This window comes from Musa acuminata, chromosome BXJ2-1 (assembly GCF_036884655.1).
Source record: "Musa acuminata AAA Group cultivar baxijiao chromosome BXJ2-1, Cavendish_Baxijiao_AAA, whole genome shotgun sequence".
Classification (NCBI taxonomy): Eukaryota; Viridiplantae; Streptophyta; class Magnoliopsida; order Zingiberales; family Musaceae; genus Musa; species Musa acuminata.
Genome location: NC_088338.1, coordinates 4909443 through 4933654, shown reverse-complemented (window position 1 = coordinate 4933654; position 24212 = coordinate 4909443). Strand labels below are relative to the sequence as shown.

Below are 24212 nucleotides of genomic sequence, written 5' to 3'. Positions count from 1 at the left end.
CCTTCAGCATGTATTCTGCTGGCAGAATTGTTTTCCAACTTCCGCAAACAAATCTGAAGAAAACAGAAACATCACTTTCCCAACAGGAAGGGAGGCGAGACGGACGGCGAGGGAAGTTAACCTCCATATCTCAGGAATCCGCGCCCCCCACCTCCCCAAATGCTGCCGCCCCTGACTCGTCCTGTTGTGAAACCCCCGATGGCCGTGGCCGCCGCCGCCTTCCTTGAAGTTGACCGCTACGCCCGCTTCCCACTACACCTCTCCCTTTGCGCCAAGGCTTTCCCCCTCCCTCGCCGCCCGCCGTCCGTCCTCCGCTTCCGGCTCCTTCTAGTCCGCCCCTCTCGCCGCCTCTCCGCCGCCTTCCTCCCCATCGGCGGTTCCGCCGCGCCCGAGGCCGACCACCACGACGAGGACGCTCTCGAGGTGCTCGTTGATCCCTTGCTACTAGTTAAAGTTTCGGTTATTGGCATCAATTCGATTGTGGTGTCCTTAGATTTATTGGCCCGACGGTCCAGGGAGTGGAGGCTACGGTTTCGGAGCAGCACGGGAAGCAGGGGAGCCAGCTGCGGAAGCGGGTGGTCTTTGGGCTTGGCATTGGACTGGGTGCGGGAGGAGTTGTGGTGGCTGGGGGATGGGTGTTCACGGTGGCGGTGGCGGCCGCGGTGTTTGCCGCAGCCAGGGAGTACTTTGAGTTGGTCCGGAGTCGTGGGATTGCTGCCGGGATGACACCGCCACCAAGATACGTGTCGAGGGTTTGCTCCGTCATCTGTGCTCTCATGCCCATTCTCACTCTGTAAGTTCCAAAACTGTAATGTCCCATAGTCTTTTCTTTCTCTATCAAAGCTCTGATTTCCTTTATTGGTTAGAAGGGAAGCAATGAATTGATGCTTTCTTTTAGAACAACACGAAATGACCATAAAGAAATAAACTTTTAGCTGCTTTTGTGAGGTTATCATAAATAAGCTTGTTAAGATGTGGTCTTTCAATAAAAAAATTGAAATTATGATTTTAGTGAAAATTTCCAGATGAAATGCACTCTCCTGGACTGAGAATTACATGTTCACGCACTTCATTTTTTGTTTATACTTGAGTTTATCATTTTATGAACTATGCATTATCATGCTTGACTTGTGCTATTGTTTTCTTGTGTCTGCTATAGTTAATATTAATCTTCCGAATCTAGTTGTTAAGATTCAACCATGAGGAGTAAAGACATCTTCTGATAAAATCTACATGTTGAGATTGATGGAATACCTAAAATTTTTATATAGCTGCAGGTATGACCTTAAGCCTTTGCTTGTCAAGATCATCATCTCAATTTCATCCAATGCTTTTCATCTCATTGTCTTCCTCTGTGAAGCATGAATATTGATACAGCTCTATATAAAACACTGATGCATTAAATTTTAAATATATAGGATATGCTACTACGTGGTTGATATTTTAAGTATTCTGATTCCCAAGTAACGTTTACGAGTGTCACCTCACTAGTACTCTTCTTTCCAAATGATTGTTGAAACTTTGAAGCGTTAATCATAGGCTGTAGTTTGCATTAGCTTATTACTCTTCTATAATTATTTATATGATTTTTCTGTGATGGCCAGGTATTTTGGTAACATAGATGTTTCAGTCACATCATCCGCTTTTATTGTTGCAATGGCATTGGTGCTACAGAGAGGAAATCCACGTTTTGCACAACTAAGTAGTGCTGTTTTCGGCCTCTTTTACTGTGGTTATCTTCCTTGTTTCTGGGTGAAGCTTCGTTGCGGTCTGGCAGTTCCTGCATTAAACACCAGTATGTCATTGTTCTTTTTCATTATCCTTTCTTCTCTTTTGAATTCGTATTTAGTACTTCATTTTGATATACTAGAAGGGGCCTCCTGAGTTATCATGCTATCTGCTTAGCAAGTGTTAGTTGCAATCAGATTCTGTTTTCTGCAGTTTACTGTTTTGAATGACATTAAGGATATTAGAGAAACTAATAAGATGAGAGCAATCTGTGTGTGTGAATTCAGTCGATTCTAAAATAATGCAAAACCTAGATCAAATTGCTTATACATGGGCCTTTCTTTAGCACTAGATTCTATTATTATAAGATGCGGACCTACTGTTGGTTTGACTATTAAATACTCTAATGTTGTTATTAAATTTTCTAACGTTGTTATATTGCGTCCAAGTTTCAAATATTAATAGTGGCACTCCTAAAATGGACATTTACTGTAATTGATAACTTTTAATGTTTGGTACCATGCAAATGAAAAAAATAAAGAAAGTGACACTTCTGAGTTTACTTTGATGCAAAAGAATTCTGAAGCTATTTACAGGATATTGAAACAGATGTCTTGTCCAAAGATTATCATTTCATCACACAAGCAGTTGATATATGTTTATCATAGCATCATCTCATGTTGTCTGGTCATCATGCCTCTATGCCGGCCTCAACATGTCTGAAAGAGTTAACATAGTGCATGGTGACACAGTAGGCATGACAATCCTTGGTCTAAGGAACCCAGAGTGTCATTTTCAACGGTACCACTGTAAGTATCTGTATCTTAAGTTTCAGAAAGTTATTTTCCAATTAAACAAACACCAACAGGAAAGTCAAGTTCGATTTTATTATGACTTTCACTAAAATCGTAGTTATCAAAGAGACCAGGGGACCCTTGAGATGGACTTGTTGTATACCAGGCTCCTTGGTGGTGGCCTACTAATGAACTTTTATAAGGTTACCATCATATTCTGAAGTAATTACACATAATGTGAGTTTCGTATTATTGGAAATCAACATTGCATACCTTGGCTGTAATAAAAGTGAAACTACAATATTCTAGAGTAACACAAAATGCTTGGATATTTATTACTTGTCTTAAAAGCAATTAAACCAAAAAGTGCAAACAAGTCTATTTGTACAAGAATTATCTCAAACCAATCAATATAAGTGATATGTCACAACAATAACAACAAAGTCGTAAAATCCTAACTATTTGGGATCAGTCAGCTATATGGATCTTTTATCACTATTGAGGTCTGTGAAAAAATAAAAATTAAATTAAGAGAATTAGTGACAACTTTAGAAGTTAAAAGAACAATTTTCGAAGTCAATTTTGAAGATGTATTAGTGACAACTTACATACATAATTGTAGGACTATACAACCAAATGGAAAACAATCGACTATAAGAAGGTATAGGCATGAAGTTTATTTGACATAAAAAAAACCTAATGCATGGAGATGACCAATCTATGTGTGATTTACTTGACATTAGCTTCTAAGACAGAGAATGCTTTCAAGTGTATTGGTTACTCGAAATTAAATTTAAATGACTTTTCATGGGATAAAAGTGGGTGGTTTCATAAACTGATATTGGGAGGTCAGAGAAACACTCATTTGTATGTTTAAGGAATTGATTGCAAATTTGGCCCATTATATATTATTCTGATGTACTTTCCACTCTGTTTTATGTGTTTTCTTTCTTAACTCTTCCAATTATTTCTTATATGATTTAATTATTTATTATGATATTTTAGAGTTTGTTGACTTATTTCAATAGTTTGACAGAATTAGGACGTGTATGGCCAGTTGTCCTTGGTGGGCAAACTCATTGGACGGTTGGACTCGTTGCAACCTTGATATCTATTAGCAGCATAATTGCAGCAGACACATTTGCCTTTATAGGTGGAAGGGTACATTTCTTTAACTTGCTAAACATAATCAAATTGATGCACAACGGCACATTTACATGCACATTATTGTGCAAGTGGTAATTGCACACTGTTTGACTACAAACTTCTGTCATATCTAATTTTAAATTATGTATCAGAACTTGCATAAGAGCTTGTTGCTTGCTTTGCATTTCAGTTTTGCTTCTCTTGCCCCATACAGGAGGCAGAAGAATTTCCGTGTTTGATATAACATGCATACTTATCATATTCAGAAGCTACAAGGATAATAGATGCATTCTCTATAATTTGTAGGCATTTGGTCGTACACCCCTTACTAATATTAGTCCAAAGAAGACTTTGGAGGGAGCTTTTGCTGGTCTTACTGGCTGTATATTGACTGCTGCGCTGCTGTCAAAGATTTTATGCTGGCCTACAACATTATTAAGGTAAGATTGGAAAGGAATTGAAGTTGATATTACACTAATTTCATCCTTATTTTATCATGTGCTTCGTACGTATCCTGAATCTCTGAACTGGCTTTTTATCATCTAAAGACTGATCCATTTCCTGTTTAGTATGTCACTCGTGGCCTTTTTTATATTTGGAAATGAGAGAAGACTAATTCATTTGATTTTGAGCTGCTGCCTTATCTTTCTTAACTCTTGTTTGGTTTAGTTGTCGACCTACATGCATAGTCTCCTTGCACTATTCTCGTACACATTATTGCAGTCTACTGACACTTGAGACTGGGAAGTCCTGTTCCGTTGTATTTTTTGTACATTACCTTTGTGACTATTTTTTCGATATGGGATTCTTATTGCTGATTAACATAAAACTGGCTCACAGTTTTTATGTTCCTCAAAAGTTTCAACTGCTATTCCTTGGCGCACTAATTTCTAAGTTATGTTACATCTTTTTAACCCATTGGATAGTTTTATAAGATTTTCTTTTGCAAAATTGTGTCCAGTCACTTAATTAACAAGGTAAATGCAGCAACTTGAAAAGGCACCCAGGCGCTCAGGTGAGGTGAGGCGAGGCCCAAGTGCCTCGCACAATAGTCGGGCGATGCACATCAGTAAAGCGCTACTTGGGCGCCCAATTCAAGCAAAGCAACCGAACCAGGTTATCAACTCTGGTTCAGTTGAACCAGATGATCAACTCTGGTTCGATTGAACCAACTAAGCAAAACAATAAAACCCTGCCCCCCGGCCCACTCCCCCTTGCGTGCAACCTTGACCCATAAACCCTACTTCGCTACCCCGACAAACCTCTACTCCCACTACTGCCTTCGTGCGCAGCCGCTGTCGCCAACACACAGGTTCGACTCTTCCTCTGCCATCAACGAATGGGTCCAAAGGTCTCGCTTTCAAGTTCCCTCCGCTGTAGTCGCTTCTGTGTGCAACTCCTTCCACCGCCATGGGATAGGACCGTAGCTTCCTCTGCCATCAACAGACCCATCTCAAGCTTCCTTCACCCATAACGTCGTCATCTGCAACTTATACCGCTGTCACTATCGCTGTCTGAAGCTTTCTCTATCACTATTGCCATCGTCCACAACTTCCTCTACCATCGTTGTCGTCGTCCGAAAGTTCCTTTGTCACCACCGCCCTCTCCTTTCGCACATTTCATCGTTGGTGACTCTTTTCTACCCCTCTAACTATTGTTAACAGTGGATTAAATACTATTAACATTAGATTGTTAATCCTTAACTGATATTAAAATTACCGTTAAGTGTTAACTACTATTACCATATAATAGTCCCTATTTAGCATTGTTATGTTTGAGAATGATAATGTTAATTATGATATTGATTGAATTTGATGTAAAGCTTTATTGTTTTGAGTTTTTTGACATTTTTGTTATTAGAAGATCAATAATGTGACTTGATACTTTAGATCTTTTTAATTTAATGTCATATTTTTATTTATATTATCATATTTATCAATTGTATTATATTTTTTATATTTTAATATTTTATAGTACCTCGCCTTGCTTGGACGAGCACATAGCACCTCGGACATTTTTGGACCTTAGTTTAATGCCTAGCATTTTTTTAAACACTGGGTAAATGTGGCTTGAATTGGCAAAATGATGACTTTAATGGTGCTTAGTTTGTCGGTTGTGTAAATTCTGTCATTTAGCAGTTGAACATATCATATAGCAGTTATTATTTCGAAGAATGTCCTTGAGTATGCTTTAGTTTATTGACGTGAATCAATGTTGACCAAATTTCATGAGTGGTGGTTAGGTTTGGAAAGAACCTCAGGTTTTAGGATTGGGATCAGTAAAGATCAGTCAGGTCAATATGCATTTGGTTTTGGATTTTTATTTTTTAGTTGTCATTTTTTGGTTGGGATTCGTCAAAAACTACTAGTAGTTATTTGGTATCACCCTGAAAGTCATCAGTTATTAGGCAAGATTGCATTTGGTTTTCTACTTCCGTCCTTTGTATAATGTTCTTTTCGCAGGTGATATGCCCTTGGCATTCATAGTAGGTATTCAAAATGTTGCTTCTAGTATGCCTTCCATGACATTTGATGAACAATTATCTCCAGAACTTCAAGTTAATTAATCAGGAGGTTGAATGTTGTATTTACTCTCCTGCTATTTTCTCAATTCTTGCTTTTCATTTGGTTAGATATTTATTCAATTTCTTTAATTGAAATATGCATTATGTTAATACTTTTCATTGTCATCAGTGCATCGGGTTTTGGAGTTCTAAACTTCATGGGGTCTTTGTTTGGTGACCTGATCGAATCCATGATTAAACGTGATGCTGGTGTTAAAGATTCGGGATCTCTAATTCCTGGACATGGTATTGTTCTTTCTCAAAGATGCATGAACTTATTGTTGATAGCCACATCAGATTTAGCACCCAAAGATATTAATGATGCATCATCACTCGGTAACAAAACCCATATCAGGACTAGTATGCCTTGGACCATCTTGACTGGTTGGTTCCTTCTCACAAATCTGTATACTCTTCCAAACAACATTAGGCCCATTGTGCATGCATGTTTTCTTTTTTTATTTTTTGAGGCCTTCTGCTACAACCTTGTTGGAAAATGTCCCCCAACCCAATCCTAAATTTATTGCTCATGGGAAACGGGGGAGCACATGCTACCAATTCAAGATGTGGCAACAAACTCATTACCCACTGATATAACTCCCCTCTTAGATAAGAACAAGAAAGAACAAGGTGTCCCAACAAAAACAGAATGAAATTTACTGAACAAGAAGTCGGAGTCTAGATAAGAACACTCAATTTGCAGAGCTTAAGATTACATCCATTCATCATTAAATCAGCTAAACCTTAAAGGTCCAAAGATTTAGACTGAAAAATTTTGCAGTTCCTTTCAGTCCAACTGCTAAGCAACGTATACTCATTTGATTATGTGACCTTGCGATGGACTGTCAATGTCTTTACCCCAAGTTAGCTAACATCTTTTGTGTATTTACGTGAGATATTTGGTTAGTTGCATTGGTTCTCTAATAAGTTGTGCTCATCATCATCATAGTGACTCAAGGATTGGAATGCCTCATTGGAGATCCCTCATAACTTGTACCAAGAAGAGACAACACTATCTTTTCTGTTCTAGTGATTCTTTTTTCTTTTTTTTACTGTCCACTTTAATTTCATGTTGCGTTATGCTATTAGTTCTTATGGTGAATTTAGAGGTCACTTTTATCAATTTTTTACTGGTTGCTAAATGCCTCCCCCTTCTTCATTTTCCTACTCCTTCCTAAATTTACTGACACATTTTCCACGGCTTGAGTCTGCATTGAGAAAGCAAACAATCTGCTGTGATCCTTCTTCACCTTTTTCTTTTCACGATCCCCTTTCCGATGTTTAATACAATGCAATTAAGATCTGGAGTTCCTTTACAGACTATTTTAAGACCTAAGAAAAAGTTTCTTATATGTGCAGGAGGTATCCTTGATAGGGTGGACAGCTATGTGTTCACTGGTGCTCTTTGTTACTCCTTTGTCAAGATTATGCTACCTCTCTTTGGTGTTTAGCCGGCAAGATTCAGATGCTGAGGAGTGTTCAAGTTTTCATCATGGAAGAAATCCAAGTGAGAATAAGCAACTACTTCTGAAACAGGAAAGAATATGGCACTCTCAAGAGGAAAGAAGTTTTGGAACCAGTTTGCTAGTTGTAAGTACAATGTTTTGGTTGAAGGTAGCATCTCACTGCTGCAGATGGCACATTATTTTTTTTCTCTCACATATTAGATTATTGTTTTCATTATTCTCCGGTATGACGCGGCTGCTCACAAAACCTGAGAGGATCACACTGTGTATAAACTCATCATCATCTAAACATCTGTATTATACAGTGAAAACAATAATGATGAGCTCATACAATATTTATTGCCAATACCGCAAATTATTAGTTAGCTTTAAATGTAAATATACTTTTAATTAGATGAACTGAGGGTCTATTTTAAGATCTAAAAATTACTGACTTGATTTATATCATGTATTTTTATTTTGGTGCATTTAGTATATTCTTTGGAAAATATCGAACCATATTAATCATACTTGGATGATCTTAATTGTTGATCTCTATATATCTTTTATGATTAGACTCGGTGAGAAAGAAATATAAGATAGATAAGAAAGTAGAAGATCTAAACCCCTATCTTGATTTATCTCGATGGTGTCTTTCGATAGCTTCCCCTTCTTGATGATGATGATGGAAAAGAAATAAACGGACAATTAGCAGCATATATCTCCAATTGGAAGGAATTTGATTACATGAAGCAACAAAGTTAATTGTAGACAAAGTACTTGTCCTGAAATCTAGAATCAAAAAGCATATCAATTTAAGTTCATACTAAGTGGCACGATCTCAGTAGCATAGAGGACGAAACCTCATCATGATTCCTAGGTTTCTCGGCACAATCTGGGAGAAAAATAAGGATTGAGGATGTGAAACGGGTGATTTCACATTTGGTTTTGAGAATCCAAGGAAGATCAACCTAAAGAGGATGAAGGGGTCAACGAAGTCCCAAAAAAAAGCTAAAAGGTTTCATAAGAAAGCGAAGGAGAAGTGAAAGCTCGTGAAAGGGTATACTTAAAGCCGCTCGATGGCTCAATATCTTTTTCCTTGGCCTCTATCCATCAGAAGAGGGAGAGGGAAATGAGACATTCGAGCAATCCATAGCTCTCTCAATCTGGCTGTCATATCGGGCGTTTTATAGCCGACAGAATAGCACGAGTTTTGACGTGATGGGAAGAACAGAGCAGGCGACGCTCCATTGGGAATTCACGCGCACAATACTGTAATCATTTCTGTTGGCAGTTAGTTAGTTAACATTAAGAACAACAACTTCCTGTAAATAAATTAGAAGGGTTAACTAACAATAATGGAAGCCAATTGATGTTTTCCTTCTTCTGTTTTCTGAGAAGAAAGATGAGAAAGAAACTCTTGTGTCATCTCTATCCACAATAATTCTTGTTCACTTTCTTGTAGGAGAGAGCATTGTGGAGTCTTCTTTTAGTCATATCACTGGACGTTGTCCAAAAATGGTGGGATGTCATACTTTGAATGTGCTCATTAACCAACCTGATTCCCATGCAATCACTTTGGACACTTGAGCTTATAAGCATACTGATTTCTTTTAATTACTTCGTTCAGATTATTCATCACTCGATCCCTCTTTATTTTATATGTTTATTCAATACTTGTGCAATCATCTTCTCTTTAATTGATTTATGCCATACACTTTTTCGAGCTCATTCACAGGAGAGAATCTGTCACTAGAATACATCCTCCTTTAAATATCTAAAAAATAAATTACTATTTTTAAATTAGGAATAAATATATATTTAATATTTTTTTTTAAAAAAATAGTATCATATATCTGACTTTGAGGAATAATTTTATAGTCCTTAATATTAAATTGTTTATAAAAAATTATTTAAATTTTTAGATTATTTTTTATGTAACTTAAACTAAGTATTATTATTTTTTAATCAAAAACTCATATTAGACATTACTGCATGCGGAGGGGGTGACAAATAGAACAATCTATTGGGTTCTCCTTTCCTCATCAAAACAGCGGCATCACGATCCATCGGAGAAGGAGGAAAGAGAGGAAGAGGATCGGGTGAGGATGGCGCGGCGTGCGAGCTCGAGCTGGTCGGAGAGCTCCTTGATGCGGAGGTAGCAGGCACGGGCGTGGGCGACGGCCTCGGCCTCCAGCTCTCCCAACTGCGCGCACAGGCTCTCCTCTGCCTCCTCCGCCACCCTCAGCCGCGCCCTCGTCTGCTCCAACTCCGCCCGCACCTCCTCCTCCCTCGCCCTTCGCTCTCTCACCTCCTGCTCCAGCTCCGAGTTCCGCCGCTTCAGCTCCTCCACCTCCGCCGCAGGCGCCGCCTTCCCCAGATCTAGGCCTTGCCTTCCGGCGCTTTCGGTGTGTACAGCCATTGCAGGAGCCATCCCGCCGGGTTCTCTTGCCTGTGATGACAGAAGGAGATGGGACGACAATTGGGAATCCCAATTTGGTGGTCGATCGAAATGAGGACCGATTTCGTTGGGCGATGGAGGGCGGAAGAGGCTCCGACTATATGGGCAACGGGATGGGAACGGAAAACATGTCCCGGTTCAATGTATCCGGGGCGAAGGGAAGGACCAGGTGGGCACGTCACCACGTCAGAATGCGCGTCTAGAACCGCCGAGGCCTCGCGAACGGCCCCTGAAGAGATCGGGTGGTTACGACGACCGCCGGCCCCACTCGATAAGAGATATTTACGGTCCCCGACTGAAGGCCCCACCCGAACTGGATCGCGGATGACGTTAGACAAGGCGTCATCTAGAAAACTATGATACATTGCCTCCGCCGAGACACCGAACAAAGTAGGTTTCGTTCTCATTGCTGCGTTTAGCGGGACCCACCTCATATATAGCAAGAGGAAACAGCAACATTCTCAGGCATGACAAGACCCCTCTTCGGAGAGCCATACAACACATGGCAAGTAAATTCTCAAAAAAATTCAGTGTAGAACTTCCAACCCCAATATCAAAAAATCCAAATTAAAACACGACCACTTGGTTGCATTTGGTCCTACACAAAAGTTTGAGTGCGGGGACGCATCCATCTCAACCTTGGGATAAGCCAACACAAAGCTTTATATTGCGAGATAAGAAAAACCTGATCGAGCTGACATTAAGAACCTGACTCAAACCATCTTCTGACTTTATGACCAGAACTTGTAGCATCTTTCGTTTTGCTTGAATCATGGTGTGAAAATTTGGAACGGTACTGCTCGATTAGTATGTCCAATTTATCGACTATTTCCTCCCCTGACGAGTCCGTTCTACTCTTTGCTTTTCTAGCTGGCTTATGTTGTTCTGAACCACCATCAGGTTTGGTGTTTCTCTTCCTTTTCCGAGGAATTGTTACTGTTGTCTTGTCAATAGGCTTTTCCATCTGCAATGGTCATATCATTATCTTTCGATTGCCTACAAAACTTAAAAGGAGAGAAAGTGTTGATATGCTAATTGTACCTGGTTCTTCTTATTTAGTTGCTTTTCTTTAGCATGTGTGCCTACTTGCATCAAATTCGATTGTGACTCTGACTTCATGTGCTTAGAATTAGAGGGTGAATCAGCCTTTCCACCTTTTGAAGCCTTCTTCTGTTGCTTATTCTGCTTACTTTTCCCAGCCTTGACTTCTGGATTAGTGTCCTCCTCATGGGACCCTAGCTCCACTGTCATCCCTTCACTAGGTTCAGATACTTGGGATGATATCCTTTGCATCCTCTGGTGCTTTGCATTTTTTACCTTCTTACCCGCTTTATCTATGTCTGTCTCTGTGGTTGGAGTCGGAAACCTTTGTTGCAAATTTCTTTTCCCATCTTCTGACTTAGCATTGTTCTCCTTTATAGAATCCAGTTTAGCTTTCTGTTGTCGTAGTTTCTGAATGTTGTCAAAAGCAAACTCTACAATAGGGCGATGATCAGGACCAAAAGTTTCTGAGCAAACAAAATACAAATGAAGTTAGTACAGCGACTGATGTTCAAACCTAAAGATTCTGAAACTAAATAGAATCTGCATAAAACGCTGAAATATGGTCAAGTGGGTTTTTTGAACCTACAGACACCTCCCAATGGTCTGCATTTTGCTTCAATCGTATATGTGCTCTCTTCACATACTAAACCAACATCCGTACCAGGTAGTACTACTCACTATAATTGATATCACAAGACAAATGTAAATGTTGATAGATATACATGTAAATATACATGTATCTTTAATCAAACACATAACACTTGTAATTCCATAATTCGGAACATATATAGAGACATGCTCCAAATATTAGGAATATGATTCCTCCCGGTCTACTGAGCTTCGAAGAAGAAGAATTGAAGTCCACATGGAAAAAGAGAATTAAAAATGTGGCAGTGATCACAATTTTGATAAGATACTAGTTCCACATTTTTATATGGAATCTCTTTTAAAAATGGAACTAATATATGGAAAAATCACAATTTCAACTGAGATTCCATATACTAGTATACTAGTTATCTCAAGTCTTTTCAAATGTTATCTCATGTAAAAGAGATTCCATATACTAGTTCCAAAACAGAAGACACTAATCTAGAATGCATGAGATAACATTTCAGCTGTCTATATACATTTAACCAAAAAAATCACAATTTTGCTACTCAGTAGGTCATTTATGCAACCTGCTCAATACACCATCATATTAAAGGAAAAAATTGTACACCATATTATATCTTACCAGGATTGTTATTCAGAACCCTCAGGGCCACAAGTGCATGCTGATGTTCTTTGAAATCAACAAAACCTACACCACGTGAATGTTTCTTTATAACAACTTTTCCTTTCTTCACATCCTTCAGAAGCTTTACCTGGTCAAACAGTGTTAAGGTTACTAAAGTAATATAACATACCAAAAAACTGAAAGCTTGGTAAGAAATAAAACCAAACCTTTTGAATGACAGGTTTCTGCTTGGAAGCACGGGAAACAACAGCATTTACACACAGTTTTTTCACTTCTTCTGTAGTCATAGTCTTTGGCAAATTGTAGATAATTAATCTAGTTCTTGATACATGGAATTTTGGAGATTGCAGCATTTCTTCCTTCTTCTTTATCAACCTGAATGAATGATTGTTTTAAAAACAAATTTGCTGTAGGACTAATTTTAACCTTGTCAAAAATTAGTTGTCACAAAAATCTGTGTTACATGATATAGAACAAAAGTCTAAATTAAGAATTAAACTATGATCAAGAAAGATATCGTTGTATCAACAGAGTGCATAAATACTGATGTGCATAAAGAGAAGGCAAAAATGTGCTTTGTGAAACTAGTCCAAAGTTAAAGCCCATTAAACTATGAAATCCACCATAAGATGCCTGCAAACAAGGTCACAATAATTTAAACTGTGGAATATATCTATGATATTTCTCCGTACTAATAGTGTAGAAGATATCAATAATCTCTTTCTTTTATGTTTAGTTTAGTGATTTAAAAAGCGTTAGGCGCCAAAAGACACCAAGGTCTTAAAACACCTAAGGTGCTAAGCGCTCGCCCGAGCAGGGCGAGGTACTCTAAAATATTAAAACATAATAAATATATAATATAATTAATAAATATAATTATTTAAATAAAAAAATATATGATATTAAATTAAAAACAAAGATTAGCAGTGTTAATCTAAATAGTATATTATTAATCTAATAAATAAAGATTATTTTGAACAGTAATTAATAATCTACTGTTAATAGTATATTTACTGTTAACAGCAGTAGGGACGAGTAGAGGCCGAAGAAGTCGCGGTGGTGAGAAGCTGAGTCGTAGGTAGCAGACAGCAACGAAAGATGCGGAGTTGGCACAAAAGGAGGCAGCGGACAGCGGCAGCGACAGCGGATTCGCAGATGGCAAGAGGCAGGGAACAGTAGCAATGACAACGAAGTTGTGTCACGGACAGCAGCAAGCAGTGGACAGAGGCAGTGACAGCGGACAGTAGCAGAAGCTGAGAAGAATTGGTCGGCAACAGAGGAAGACTCGGAGGCAACAGGAGAAACCATTGGTGGCAGAGGCAGAAATTGTCAGCGGCAAACACAAAGGGAGAAATTGTCGGCGGTGAAAACAAAGAGAGAAACATGCATAGGGTTAGGAGTCGGGGTCGCGTGCTGATATAACTGTGTACGTTAGTAACGCAAATTTAAGCGGTTCGATCACCTTATATCAACCAAGCGCTCGCCCAAAGCGCCCAGCACCTGAGCTCTCATTGAAGCGTGCCACCTAACCCTTAAACGAGGAGCTCGAGCCTCACCTCGCCCGAGCACCTTTTTAAATCATTGGTTTAGTTGTTTCACATGGGTGGTGGGCCAATGTTTTAATGCAAGATACTTGGAACTATAAAATTAAGTCTGCAGGTAAATATGTTATATCAGTTTCACTCCAAAAAAGTAACATGCAGTAAGAAGAATTTTACTGCAATGGCAGGCTGACAGTTAGAGATATGGTACATGATATATCTGATGAGAACAACCAGAGGCAAAAAGTAAAATCAGACACTAAACAGAAATTGCCATGTAATCCAATTAGCCAACCAACGGCAGAAAAATCATCATGAACTAAGAGCTAAGGATACCGACTTACATCTCACGCTTTCTCATATCACTTTCTGATACACCTTCAGCAGCTGGTGTTCCAGCAAGAATCTCACCTTCCTGCTTCAAGAACAAGCAGATTAACTTACAGTAATATATCCATTAAAAGTCATGAAGTAAATTAACTTGAAAAACAGCCACACCTTTGCTAGATATAAATTACGTCTGTCATGGGCCTCATTCTTCAAAATTTGAAGTTCTTTCTTGTGAACTGATTCCTTGTCTAAAGCTTTCAAAACTTTAAGTGGTCTTCCCTTCATAATGATGCCTAAACCAAGTGCAGCATTTGCTGCAGAAATCGCAGCATCTGCCGCAGCTGGGCTATCAAATATTAAAAAGGCAGTTCCTCTGGGTCGCCTGCAGAAGCAACCATGACCATATTAACTTTAAAAAATAAAGCCATCGGGTGTTAAATATGAGTCATTTAAGAAGCAACCATGACATATTAACTACATAAAATATATAGGATTGGGTGTTCCATATAACTCATGTAGAAACATACATATTTCTTAGTTATTAAATACACTGGTAAAACATAAACAACAAAATCAGAAATATAGATCTTTACATACTTGGTAAGTTTGTGGAGGACAGGAAAAAATGATTGCACCTTCCCAAAGGAAGAGAATCTCTCTTTCACCTCCTCACTATCAATTTCAAAGGGAAGGTTGCTTATAAAAATTGTTCTATCTAAATCCTTGTCTCTTTTCCCAAGTTCTTGAACTTCAGCTTCTGATCCTTTGCCAACTTTGTTTCCAACTATTCCATCTTTCTTTATAGGCAAGGGAGGTTCCACATGTCCAACATGATGTGAGGTCCAAGACTCGGTAATACTTTCAGCTGTCCTGGAATCTGAACCATGAGTTGCTGCATCAGAAACGCTGGTGGATGATCTGATCAAGTTATCCAGGATCTTTCTAGCAACTTCTGCCTCTGACCTGAAATCAACTTCAATGGGGATAACTTCATTCTCATTAGTCTCAGTCAACTTTTCAATCACAGGCCCATCAAGATTGACTTCATCTGTACTCATGTCAACTGTACTCACATTATCTCTATCAACTTCACTATCACTTTCAGATTTACTCTCATTGTCACTGTCATCCTGGAATCCTGTAAATTAAATTTATTCAACAAAAGCCATTTCCAAATCTTCATTAAAAATGACAAAAATATCAAAATATTTTGTTCTTATCAAATAAATAACCACAAAACCCCTTTCTGTAACTGAGAAGAAAAAGGGGAAAAAGATAAATTTGACAATCTATAGACAAATGTGTGCTGTCCTGTATCCTACCATAACCATGATAGGCAATCCATAATCATCAATTAGAAATTAATACTGCAAGAATATCACACTAATAGTCAAGAATGGTAAACTACCGAAACCACATGATTATGTTGATGATGAATGTAGTTCCTGCAGCAGCTCATCTACAAAAAACTGAGGTTATTCCTAAATAATGCTTCAGGTGTGAAATGGCCAACTTTTGCAGTCAGCAGCATTAAGTTGCATTTGATTTGTAGCAACGAGAGACATCCTGTCTACAACAATTTTAGAAAAAAGAGAGCAAGATATAAACAGCATGCAAAATTTGACGGCAAAAGATACTGCAGATAACAAGAGATGTGTACGCTTCCTAAATGAGGGAAATGACATGTTATATCTTCAATGGATTGGATAAAATTTATCCAGATCACATGCAACAGAATGACACCTTTATTTTATGTTGATGCTCATTGATCTATCACTTCATTATACCAACATCATATTAAATGAAGAGCTTACAATTGTTCATTCTTGTACAGAAAAACTAGAATATCTGTTAGTATTATGAAATTAAAGCAGTGGACTTACCTTCCCCTGAAGCAGCAGCAGATGCAACTGAATATACTCTTTTTGAAACTGCCCAATCAACAGCAACAGTTCGTTTTGCAATTACTCGCCCATTAATATTTTTAATGGCCTAATAAAGAAAGAATTTAGTGCTGAATTAACAGTAACATGCACTTAAATAACAGCAACAGACAACTGACCGTACATTTTCTGCATCTTGTTTGCATGTGAAAGAAACAAAAGCAAAACCTTTTGAAACTCTGAAAAGGGAAAGAAAAATTCAACATACTAATAGTCAATTAAATTAGAAAAGGAGAGAGAGAGAGAGAAGGAAATACCCTTCATCTGACTTATGTGGGATCAACACATCCCACACAAACCCTGCTGAGCTAAATATTTCTCTTATCTCACTGACTGTAGCCTGCATTCAGTTCTTGAATTACATGATGTTCAAGATAATAAGAAGTGGAAAATAGGTAATTGGTAAGCAATACAACATCAAGCACCTTAAATGGCAAATTCCTAACAATTACTCTCCACTTTCTAGCTTTTGAACCCTGCATCAAAACAAAATAAACAATTCCAAAAACTGCATCAGGAATACATAGGAAAAATAATAACAGGAAGACTTCATAAGTCTTGTTCTACACATATTATGCAATCCACATTCCATGTAAGACAATAAAAATCAATGACATCTTCAGGGTTTGTACAAATAGAATTTATACCTCCCCACCCAATTGGCGAGCCCAAACACATGCACCATTTATCTCTTGTTGATGTAACTTTGTAACAGAAAAACGTGCGGATTTGACAGTCGTATAAAGTACTGCTGCAGCTTCTGACTTACAACCATCTCGAGCAAGCCCTAAAAAGAATATCACCAATTACTTCTGGAAGTGAAGAACATCAAGCATTCCAACACCATGATTTGGTTTCCATGATTTAGAAGCTTTTTTTGTCATCAAAACAAGGTCGAACTCATTCAAAAGTTCTAGATGAGATCAGGCTTTGTACAGAGTGAAGTTCTATATATCCACAGAAATGAAATGTGACTTCAGACATCCAATTAAGATTCAGTGTTCAGTTGATTAGACCCAAACCAAAGATATGTGAAACTCATATGCTTTGCTTTACAGTTTAGTTATGAAGATCAGCCAGAGTAAACTAAATATAGATGTGTCCACATGAAATTGGTACACTGTAAACCTGAAAAATCAGATACTATCAGATGCAAATATTCTGTAATAGCACCCAGTTAAGTTCACACCCAATGCAATAACAAAAATGGTCCATAAGAACACACCTGCAGGAAAACTATGACAACTACTATCAGTGATGTACGTTGGGATGCATTTACTATATCGACCAATATTTGATTTAGTATCTTCAGTTCTATTAACATCTCAGAATACAATGGAATTAACAATTGTTGCTGGATAACCTAGAGATACAATTAAATATCCAGAACCACCAACAAACATCCACATTCACTACAGAGCCCTTATATTTCTACAAATGTGCTCCAACAGACCAAGGCCTTTACTTTTTTGCATTGCCTTCTGATCTCTAAGGTCTATAGCATTAACACCAGGATCGATTATAGGATTTGGAATGAGGTTCAACTGAATAGAATAGTCAGATCCTATTTCTCCAAAATGATCTGGAACAAGCATGGACCAGTGAAATTTCGAGAAATCAAACAGGATTAATAGATTGGTAGAAATGATAGAAACTGGATTAACCAGTAAATAACTGGCCTTACCATTAAGACAGGCCTCAGGCTGGATTTGGCAAACCAACCAGAACAGCCAGAAACCAACCAAAAAATCAATCGATCCAATTAATCCCCAAAAAAATGAGGGTTTTTAAAATTGGGATCAATCAGTCTAACATGATCTTACTAGAAGAAACCTGACATCAGCATACCAAATTTTAAACCTGTACGAGTTGGAAGCATTGTAGGAACAACAACTCAATGTATGAAAGCATGACTTCTACTAGTTTAGAAAAATGATCCCACCTATATCTCAAATTAAGAATATGGCAAGGAACATCATGTTGTGCATACAGGTCACTACCGGTACATGGGTACATACCGCTATTCCGAAAAAAGGGACCAAAATAATGAGTCAAAATTAAAAAAAAAAAAGACCTTATTTTAGGATTTTTTTTCCCTCCTGATTTCTTGGTATTCAATTTCTAAATATTACATGCTCCATTTGGGCATCAATGTAGCTTCAAATTTCAGCTCCTAAAACAAGCACATCTATGACTAGCAAATGGACAAACATGGTCAGATCCAGATAATATCTTGTCCACCAAGTATCAGAATTTTCACTTTAAAATTCATTAGCAAAGCTTGGCTTGGTATAACCACTACTTTCCTAAGTTGAACACTTAGGCTTAAAACAGTTAACTTTGTTCAAGTAAAGCTGTGGAAAATCATATTTTAGGTGTCTAATAATAGTTACAACTTGCAATAAAACTAACCATGATTAAAGAAATGGCATGTCACCATCAATTGGGAAGAGGTAATCATCCCCATCCGAAAGTTTTCCATCAATGCAGGTAGATTATAGAGCAAAAGATGTCAATACATGTATATTACAAGGCAAAAGTGGAGAGAATTTAACCACATGCAAAAGGTGTCACCTTATAGAAAAGCAAAAAAATATGTATCGGTCTGATAAAAAAAGTTTAAATGATCAATAAAATCATATATCGAAAACTAACTTTCTGGTGAAGGAGAGGTAGGTGTATGTGGAGAAGCAAAAAATCATGTTTGTTTGAACTTTGAAAACTTGAACCTATCATGCCAATGGTAGGGCCTTCACAAGACTGCCGAAAATGAATATTTTCTAGCATATCACGTGCAAACCATTTCTTCCATTTTAATATGATTCCTTGTATTACTAAAATTAATATAAAACTAGTAACAGTTTAGCATGAAATCTACATGATAATTTAGAAACACAATATTTGGCATGATCCGTTATTCAACTTAATAGAAACATCAATGTCATATAGAATTGAAAACAAAAAACTACTGACCATGTAGTTTTAGTTCTTCTTTTGGAAGAGGATAACTAATTGAGCATATGGTGCCGACTTCTCCAGCCTGCTGAAAGACATCGGCTGCCATCTCAGAGTTAACTAGATTACCAAATATTACTGTTCTAGCAACCCTGGTCCATTTCAACAAAAAGCAGATGATTGATACAATAGCTTACTAAAAAAGAATTGCAAGTATACTGAATTTAAGAAATTAAGATCATTAAAACGAAAAAAAAAATCAGGTGTTCAAATTCAAAAAGGCAAACCAAGCTTATCACACTTTTAGTAATGCAATGGTTTTCCTTAGATTATTAATTCATATGTTCAAAGTTTAAAGGTCTCAATAAGGATTGCAATCCGAAATAAGGCCTAATAATTTTCAGAAACAATCTCAAATCACATTTAGTTTCAGGAATCCAACCAAGCAAATCTAATAATATTAATGTTGTTCTTCAATGTAATCCATCTTCACCCACTATTTCCACTAGCTCTAGAAGCTCTCAAACTTAAACCTAGATTTTTCAGGTCATGAGAGAATAAACCATCTGATTTGATTTCCAGACAACTTGAAAGAACTTCTTTTAGCATTCTGGAATTTTTATTCTCCAAACAAGTCAAATCTCAAAGCCAAGTTAATTGCTTATAAAACCAGCAACGATACCTTTTTTTTCTTTTTTCCGAGAAGAATGACAGTGGATATTTCATATGCTTACTACATAAGTGAAACCCATATAAGGCATTTAACTTTGATTAATGTGATTCCATTGACATACATGAATAGTATCCTATACGTCTCACAGTGATTCCATTGACATCCATTGACATACATTAATGTGATTCCATTTCATACTGCCTGGTACATGAATAGTATACTGTCATGTTTAAAAGATTCACAACAAATTTGTCTGGTCATAGCACATAAGGTCACCCATGAGTTATTGAAAAGAACTTCTCTTAGAGAGCTGGTAGAACAGATAGCTGCAGGAAGGCTTTTACTATAGCAAATGATACATAAAAAGAAAGAACAGAATTAATAAAATTGATTGCTAGTATGAAATTTGCTTTTGAATTGTATTTGTATGGTAGTTATCAAACAATCCAGGATGCAAATACATGAGATCCTCAAGGTTGTAACACCAGCTTTACCTCTGCTTTTCTGAGCCTGGAAATTCAACAGCTGGGTCCTTGCTTGCTAACAAAATTCCTTTGCCATCATCTACAATGCTTCTTGGTGGTTCTACAACAGTTATCGATTTTAGACAAGACCAACGGCTCTAAGACCATATCATAGTAATAAAAGAATAAAGATCGAATACTTGTTGTATAACTTCCTGTGTCTTGTGCCCTTAAACATCCTTTATGCTCAGTCACACTTGTTGAATGAAGAATCTCATTATGTTTGGTATCTATATCATCTGAATGCACTGCAGAATAAGATATCATCAAGACTACAGTACTATGAACATACAAGAAACGAAACTGTTAAGCATCAAGTTCAGGAGAGTGGTGTAACCATTCTTTGCCTTTTGCTGGCGTTCCTCAAGAGGAAGGCGATGCTTTGCAAGTTTGACACTTATTTTTCTACCATCTACAGCCAATCTATTTTTAAGTTGAATTGAACGCTCAGCATCTTCAACAGTGGCACTGAAACTCATAAAACCAAATTTAGTAGTATAATGGATGATCAAGTATTGCATACAATGAACAGTGGTATTCTTTTTCCTTTTTTTTAATTTAGACTAATGACAAAGACTGGTTGATTACAGTAAAACCTTTCAACTTCACTAAAGAAACTCAGCACAATTTAAGAGCCATCAGATAGCTTACAAATGCAAACTTAAAAAGAAAAAAAAACAAGCATGGACTGTTGTACCACCCAAAACGATATAGGATGGGTGGTACATACCGATCCGGGTGTCGGTTAATACGTGGACCACCCTCATTTCGGATAGTCCAGTTAAAATAATAAAAAAAATCATAAAAAGTGATGGGGCCATCCAACTTGACATCAAAAATTAAAAAAAACCAAATTAGGGCTCACGAACGCGAGCCCTCTTCTCGCATACAACGTTGCTGGCGATGTTCCTTCTTCTTCTCAGGTACGCTGCCACCTCTTCACCACCTCTTCTTCCTTCTTCTTCCATTTCCTCCACCACTTCTTCCTTCCTCCTTCCACCTCTTTCCTACTCTATTCCTCCACCACCCTTAACTCTTCTCCCTCTTTTTTTTCCTCTGAGAAACACCAGAACACACCAGTGTACCATGTGTCGGTACACAGGTATAGACCGGCCCGACAAATTGCCAAGATGGATCCAATACCCAAAACAGCGAAACTTGAAACTAAGTCAATAATCATTTCACAGCAAATAAATATCTGAAAGGAAATAACTCATAGACCAATGGTGGCACAGGTTTTTAAGACACTGAAAAGACATTAAAAAAATCAGAATCATAAAAATTAAAATCATGTCCAGAACCCATGTCATATTAGTACGTCACTGTCGTATGTGTATTGATGTATTCTATATGAGGATTGGCATTCACTGCTCCTAGCGATTATGAATGCACAACAGTGCAAGAGCTTCAGAGAATCAACATGTCTAAGATAAAGTTTAGTTCAATTACAAGCAACTTATGCAAATCATAAAATAAAAGAAACAAGGCCACATTCTTGTTTGTTTTTTACCACCTACATGGATCTTTATCCAACCATTTATCTTTGAAGAGAACAAAAGCAGCAAAACTTTACTCCAAACGATTGATTTGCTGGAGAAATCCCAAAATAAAACAATATGCTGTTCATTTTACAATTCATTGATCCCAAAGATGGAGCTGTTCACTTCTACAAAAGGCCAAATAAGTTCAACGAGTTTCAAAGTTTTTGTCGATCAGGATCGTACTTAAGGTCAAACTTGGGCTTTAAGTTCCATACCAGCAGGGCTTTTTTAGGCTTTCGGTGCATGGTCTCCAACAAGCTACAGGTGGTTGTGACATGACAAGGCCAACCGTTACAACAAATTGGAAAGGAATATAAAAAGGGATCACGCCTATAATATATGCCAAATAACAAATAATGGCAGTAAAAACAATAAGTAATTAGACAAGCTTTAAGTTTTTTGTTCAGTGGTAGCTTCAAAAGTTGAAGCAGCTTCTTATTGCATTGTACTTTAGCTAAAAGCAGCTATTAAATGCCAAACTTACAATTGGACAAAGCCAAAACCCCGGCTCACTTCTGATCCTGCAAAAAAGAGAAAGTACACAAATGTCAACAAAATTATTGCACTATCATTAATTCGCACAAAACATTAGCTGAGTAAATGAAGCTAATTTGAAATCATTAAGTAATTTAGACTCAAAAGCTTCAGTAGCCTACATGGGAAGACACCCCAATAATCTATCACTTCTCAAAAAGCCAACTGCATCAAACATCGATCCCTAATGAACCTAGTTTCACTTACTTCCTTCTAATTCCAAACTATAGCAATCATCATAAAACCCAACTGGCCAGTCATAATAATCTAAATAATCAGTTACAAATATCAAGAATACAAGATACTTACCCTTCGAAGTGACCATAAAGCAGCGCCTCACAGGTCCAACTTCGCTGAACAATGCCTCTAGCTAAGAATGAACAGAAGAACCACAAAAACTATATAAGCTTCAGACCAAGATGCGGACAAGTGAGAAATTTCAACAAAGCTACAGCAAATTATTTACATGAATACCTCTGAGGACTTAAATGAGTAGGGGAGGTTGGAAACAAAGATAGTGGAGGGACAGTGCACACCACCTGCATTCTTCTGACCAGAGTTCTCATCCCGTTTCCTCTTCCCCATTTCTGCATTGACCACCAGAAAAGATTATTCTTTCCCCCTTTCAGGAGGGGAGGAGAAAAGGTAAAAACAGGATTTAAGCAAGTCCTAGAAGCTCACATGAACTTATTAGCCTGCTACAAGTATGCTATCCCTGTCGTGCAGAAAGGAAAAACAACCAAGAAACTTGAAATAAGAAACTAATGCAAACATATAGCAGCAAATTTTGAAGTTTATAACAAAAATTATCATGAAGTTTACATCAGGAAAGAAATTTATTGAAGAAACTAAACAGTATATGCTACTGATGAACTTCATAGGCATCAGGATCAGGGACCGCTATAGAACATAGACCACATATTAGGGTTTAGTGTGTTGGTCAAGAGATTTAGTTTTCTTATAAGCAAGCATAGAAGAGGGCCTCTTCATGCTTGGGCTACAATTGTAGTATCGAATAGCCCGTATGGGTAAACCCAATCACACTAGTTCTTTTGCACATTAGAACGTCGAATCAAAACCTGCATGCTACCAAAAGCATTTCAGCAAACAACTGGCGATAGAACAGCTATCCCCCTTCCAGAGCTTACCTTTGAGGGCTCGTAGCCAACACACTGGCAACGCGGTTAGATGGTTGGTAGGAGGAAGTTAAAAGATCGGTAAAGATGGCAACTTCCCCAAAGTCGAAGCGTCGATGAGGTCGCGGCGATGATGGGTAAACCAACGGTGCGGCGTGAATGGTAAGCCGATGATGGGGAGCAAGGAGAAGTTGCGGTGGAGCGCCGTGGGTGATCGCGGCCGCGAGGGAACAACGACTGTCCGTTGGGGCGTCGGGATAGCAGACTAGGGCTCGGGCTAGCTCGGCGAGTACATAAACCGCCCGCTTGATGACTGGTTCTCTCAAACCTGGCGGTTCAAGGGTTTGCATCTTCCCGGTTCAATCACAAATCCAATGTACGACTGGATCAGGACCGAGCTGTCAGGGAACCTGGCTTCATATGGATGGGAATTTCAATTTGGGCCCGGTTCATTGACCGAATTCGATTCACATTTGACTGAATAACCGACGCATTGAGAAAACACCGAACCGGGAAATGGGATCGAAATCACCTCCGAATACCATATATATATATATATATATATATATATATATATATATATATATATATATATATATATATATATATATATATAT

General features: G+C 37.9%; 3 protein-coding genes across 5 annotated transcripts; 1 reads left to right on the top strand and 2 right to left on the bottom strand.

Moving 5' to 3' along the window:
• The first annotated feature begins 27 nt into the window (after nucleotides 1-27).
• Nucleotides 28-7911, top strand: LOC135598552 (phosphatidate cytidylyltransferase 5, chloroplastic-like). The gene is made up of 7 exons (XM_065092540.1): nucleotides 28-423; nucleotides 516-793; nucleotides 1605-1795; nucleotides 3559-3683; nucleotides 3975-4108; nucleotides 6362-6477; nucleotides 7591-7911. The coding sequence occupies exons 1-7, from the start codon at nucleotides 160-162 to the stop codon at nucleotides 7680-7682; spliced, it is 1200 nt and encodes a 399-aa protein (XP_064948612.1). The 5' UTR covers nucleotides 28-159; the 3' UTR covers nucleotides 7683-7911.
• Nucleotides 7912-9683: 1772 nt separating this feature from the next.
• On the bottom strand, nucleotides 9684-10228 carry LOC135598550 (protein RESPONSE TO LOW SULFUR 4-like). The gene has a single exon (XM_065092538.1). It carries the CDS (start codon nucleotides 10108-10110, stop codon nucleotides 9736-9738), a length of 375 nt encoding a protein of 124 aa, XP_064948610.1. The 5' UTR covers nucleotides 10111-10228; the 3' UTR covers nucleotides 9684-9735.
• A 435-nt stretch (nucleotides 10229-10663) lies between these two features.
• LOC103983805 (uncharacterized) lies at nucleotides 10664-23882 on the bottom strand. Of its 3 annotated transcripts, XM_009401093.3 has the most exons (21): nucleotides 23608-23880; nucleotides 23141-23174; nucleotides 22934-23046; nucleotides 22769-22829; nucleotides 22410-22446; nucleotides 20722-20852; nucleotides 20525-20632; nucleotides 20355-20445; nucleotides 19206-19339; nucleotides 16880-17019; nucleotides 16658-16708; nucleotides 16490-16572; nucleotides 16357-16411; nucleotides 16173-16281; nucleotides 14887-15427; nucleotides 14458-14671; nucleotides 14304-14374; nucleotides 12625-12793; nucleotides 12416-12545; nucleotides 11179-11645; nucleotides 10664-11101 (listed from the first exon to the last, which is right to left on the bottom strand). In XM_009401093.3, exons 3-21 carry the CDS (start codon nucleotides 23042-23044, stop codon nucleotides 10838-10840), a joined length of 2967 nt encoding a protein of 988 aa, XP_009399368.2. In that variant the 5' UTR covers nucleotides 23045-23046; nucleotides 23141-23174; nucleotides 23608-23880; the 3' UTR covers nucleotides 10664-10837. The 3 variants fall into 3 exon arrangements, with proteins under 3 accessions (XP_009399368.2, XP_018682764.2, XP_009399376.2); XM_018827219.2 differs by lacking the exon at nucleotides 23141-23174 and having other exon boundaries at nucleotides 10664-11092; nucleotides 23608-23882; XM_009401101.3 differs by lacking the exon at nucleotides 23141-23174.
• Between the last annotated feature and the right edge of the window lie 330 nt (nucleotides 23883-24212).

Coding starts and splice junctions, on each gene's coding strand:
- LOC103983805 (XM_009401093.3), bottom strand. CDS start 23,044: ATGGGGAAGAGGAAACGGGATGAGAACTCTGGTCAGAAGAATGCAGGT. Junction 16,412..16,489: donor CCACATAAGTCAGATGAAGG/GTATTTCCTTCT, acceptor TTCCCTTTTCAG/AGTTTCAAAAGGTTTTGCTT. Junction 14,375..14,457: donor GTAATTTATATCTAGCAAAG/GTGTGGCTGTTT, acceptor TTCTTGAAGCAG/GAAGGTGAGATTCTTGCTGG.
- LOC135598550 (XM_065092538.1), bottom strand. CDS start 10,110: ATGGCTCCTGCAATGGCTGTACACACCGAAAGCGCCGGAAGGCAAGGC.
- LOC135598552 (XM_065092540.1), top strand. CDS start 160: ATGCTGCCGCCCCTGACTCGTCCTGTTGTGAAACCCCCGATGGCCGTG. Junction 424..515: donor ACGACGAGGACGCTCTCGAG/GTGCTCGTTGAT, acceptor CCGACGGTCCAG/GGAGTGGAGGCTACGGTTTC. Junction 4,109..6,361: donor TGGCCTACAACATTATTAAG/GTAAGATTGGAA, acceptor CATTGTCATCAG/TGCATCGGGTTTTGGAGTTC.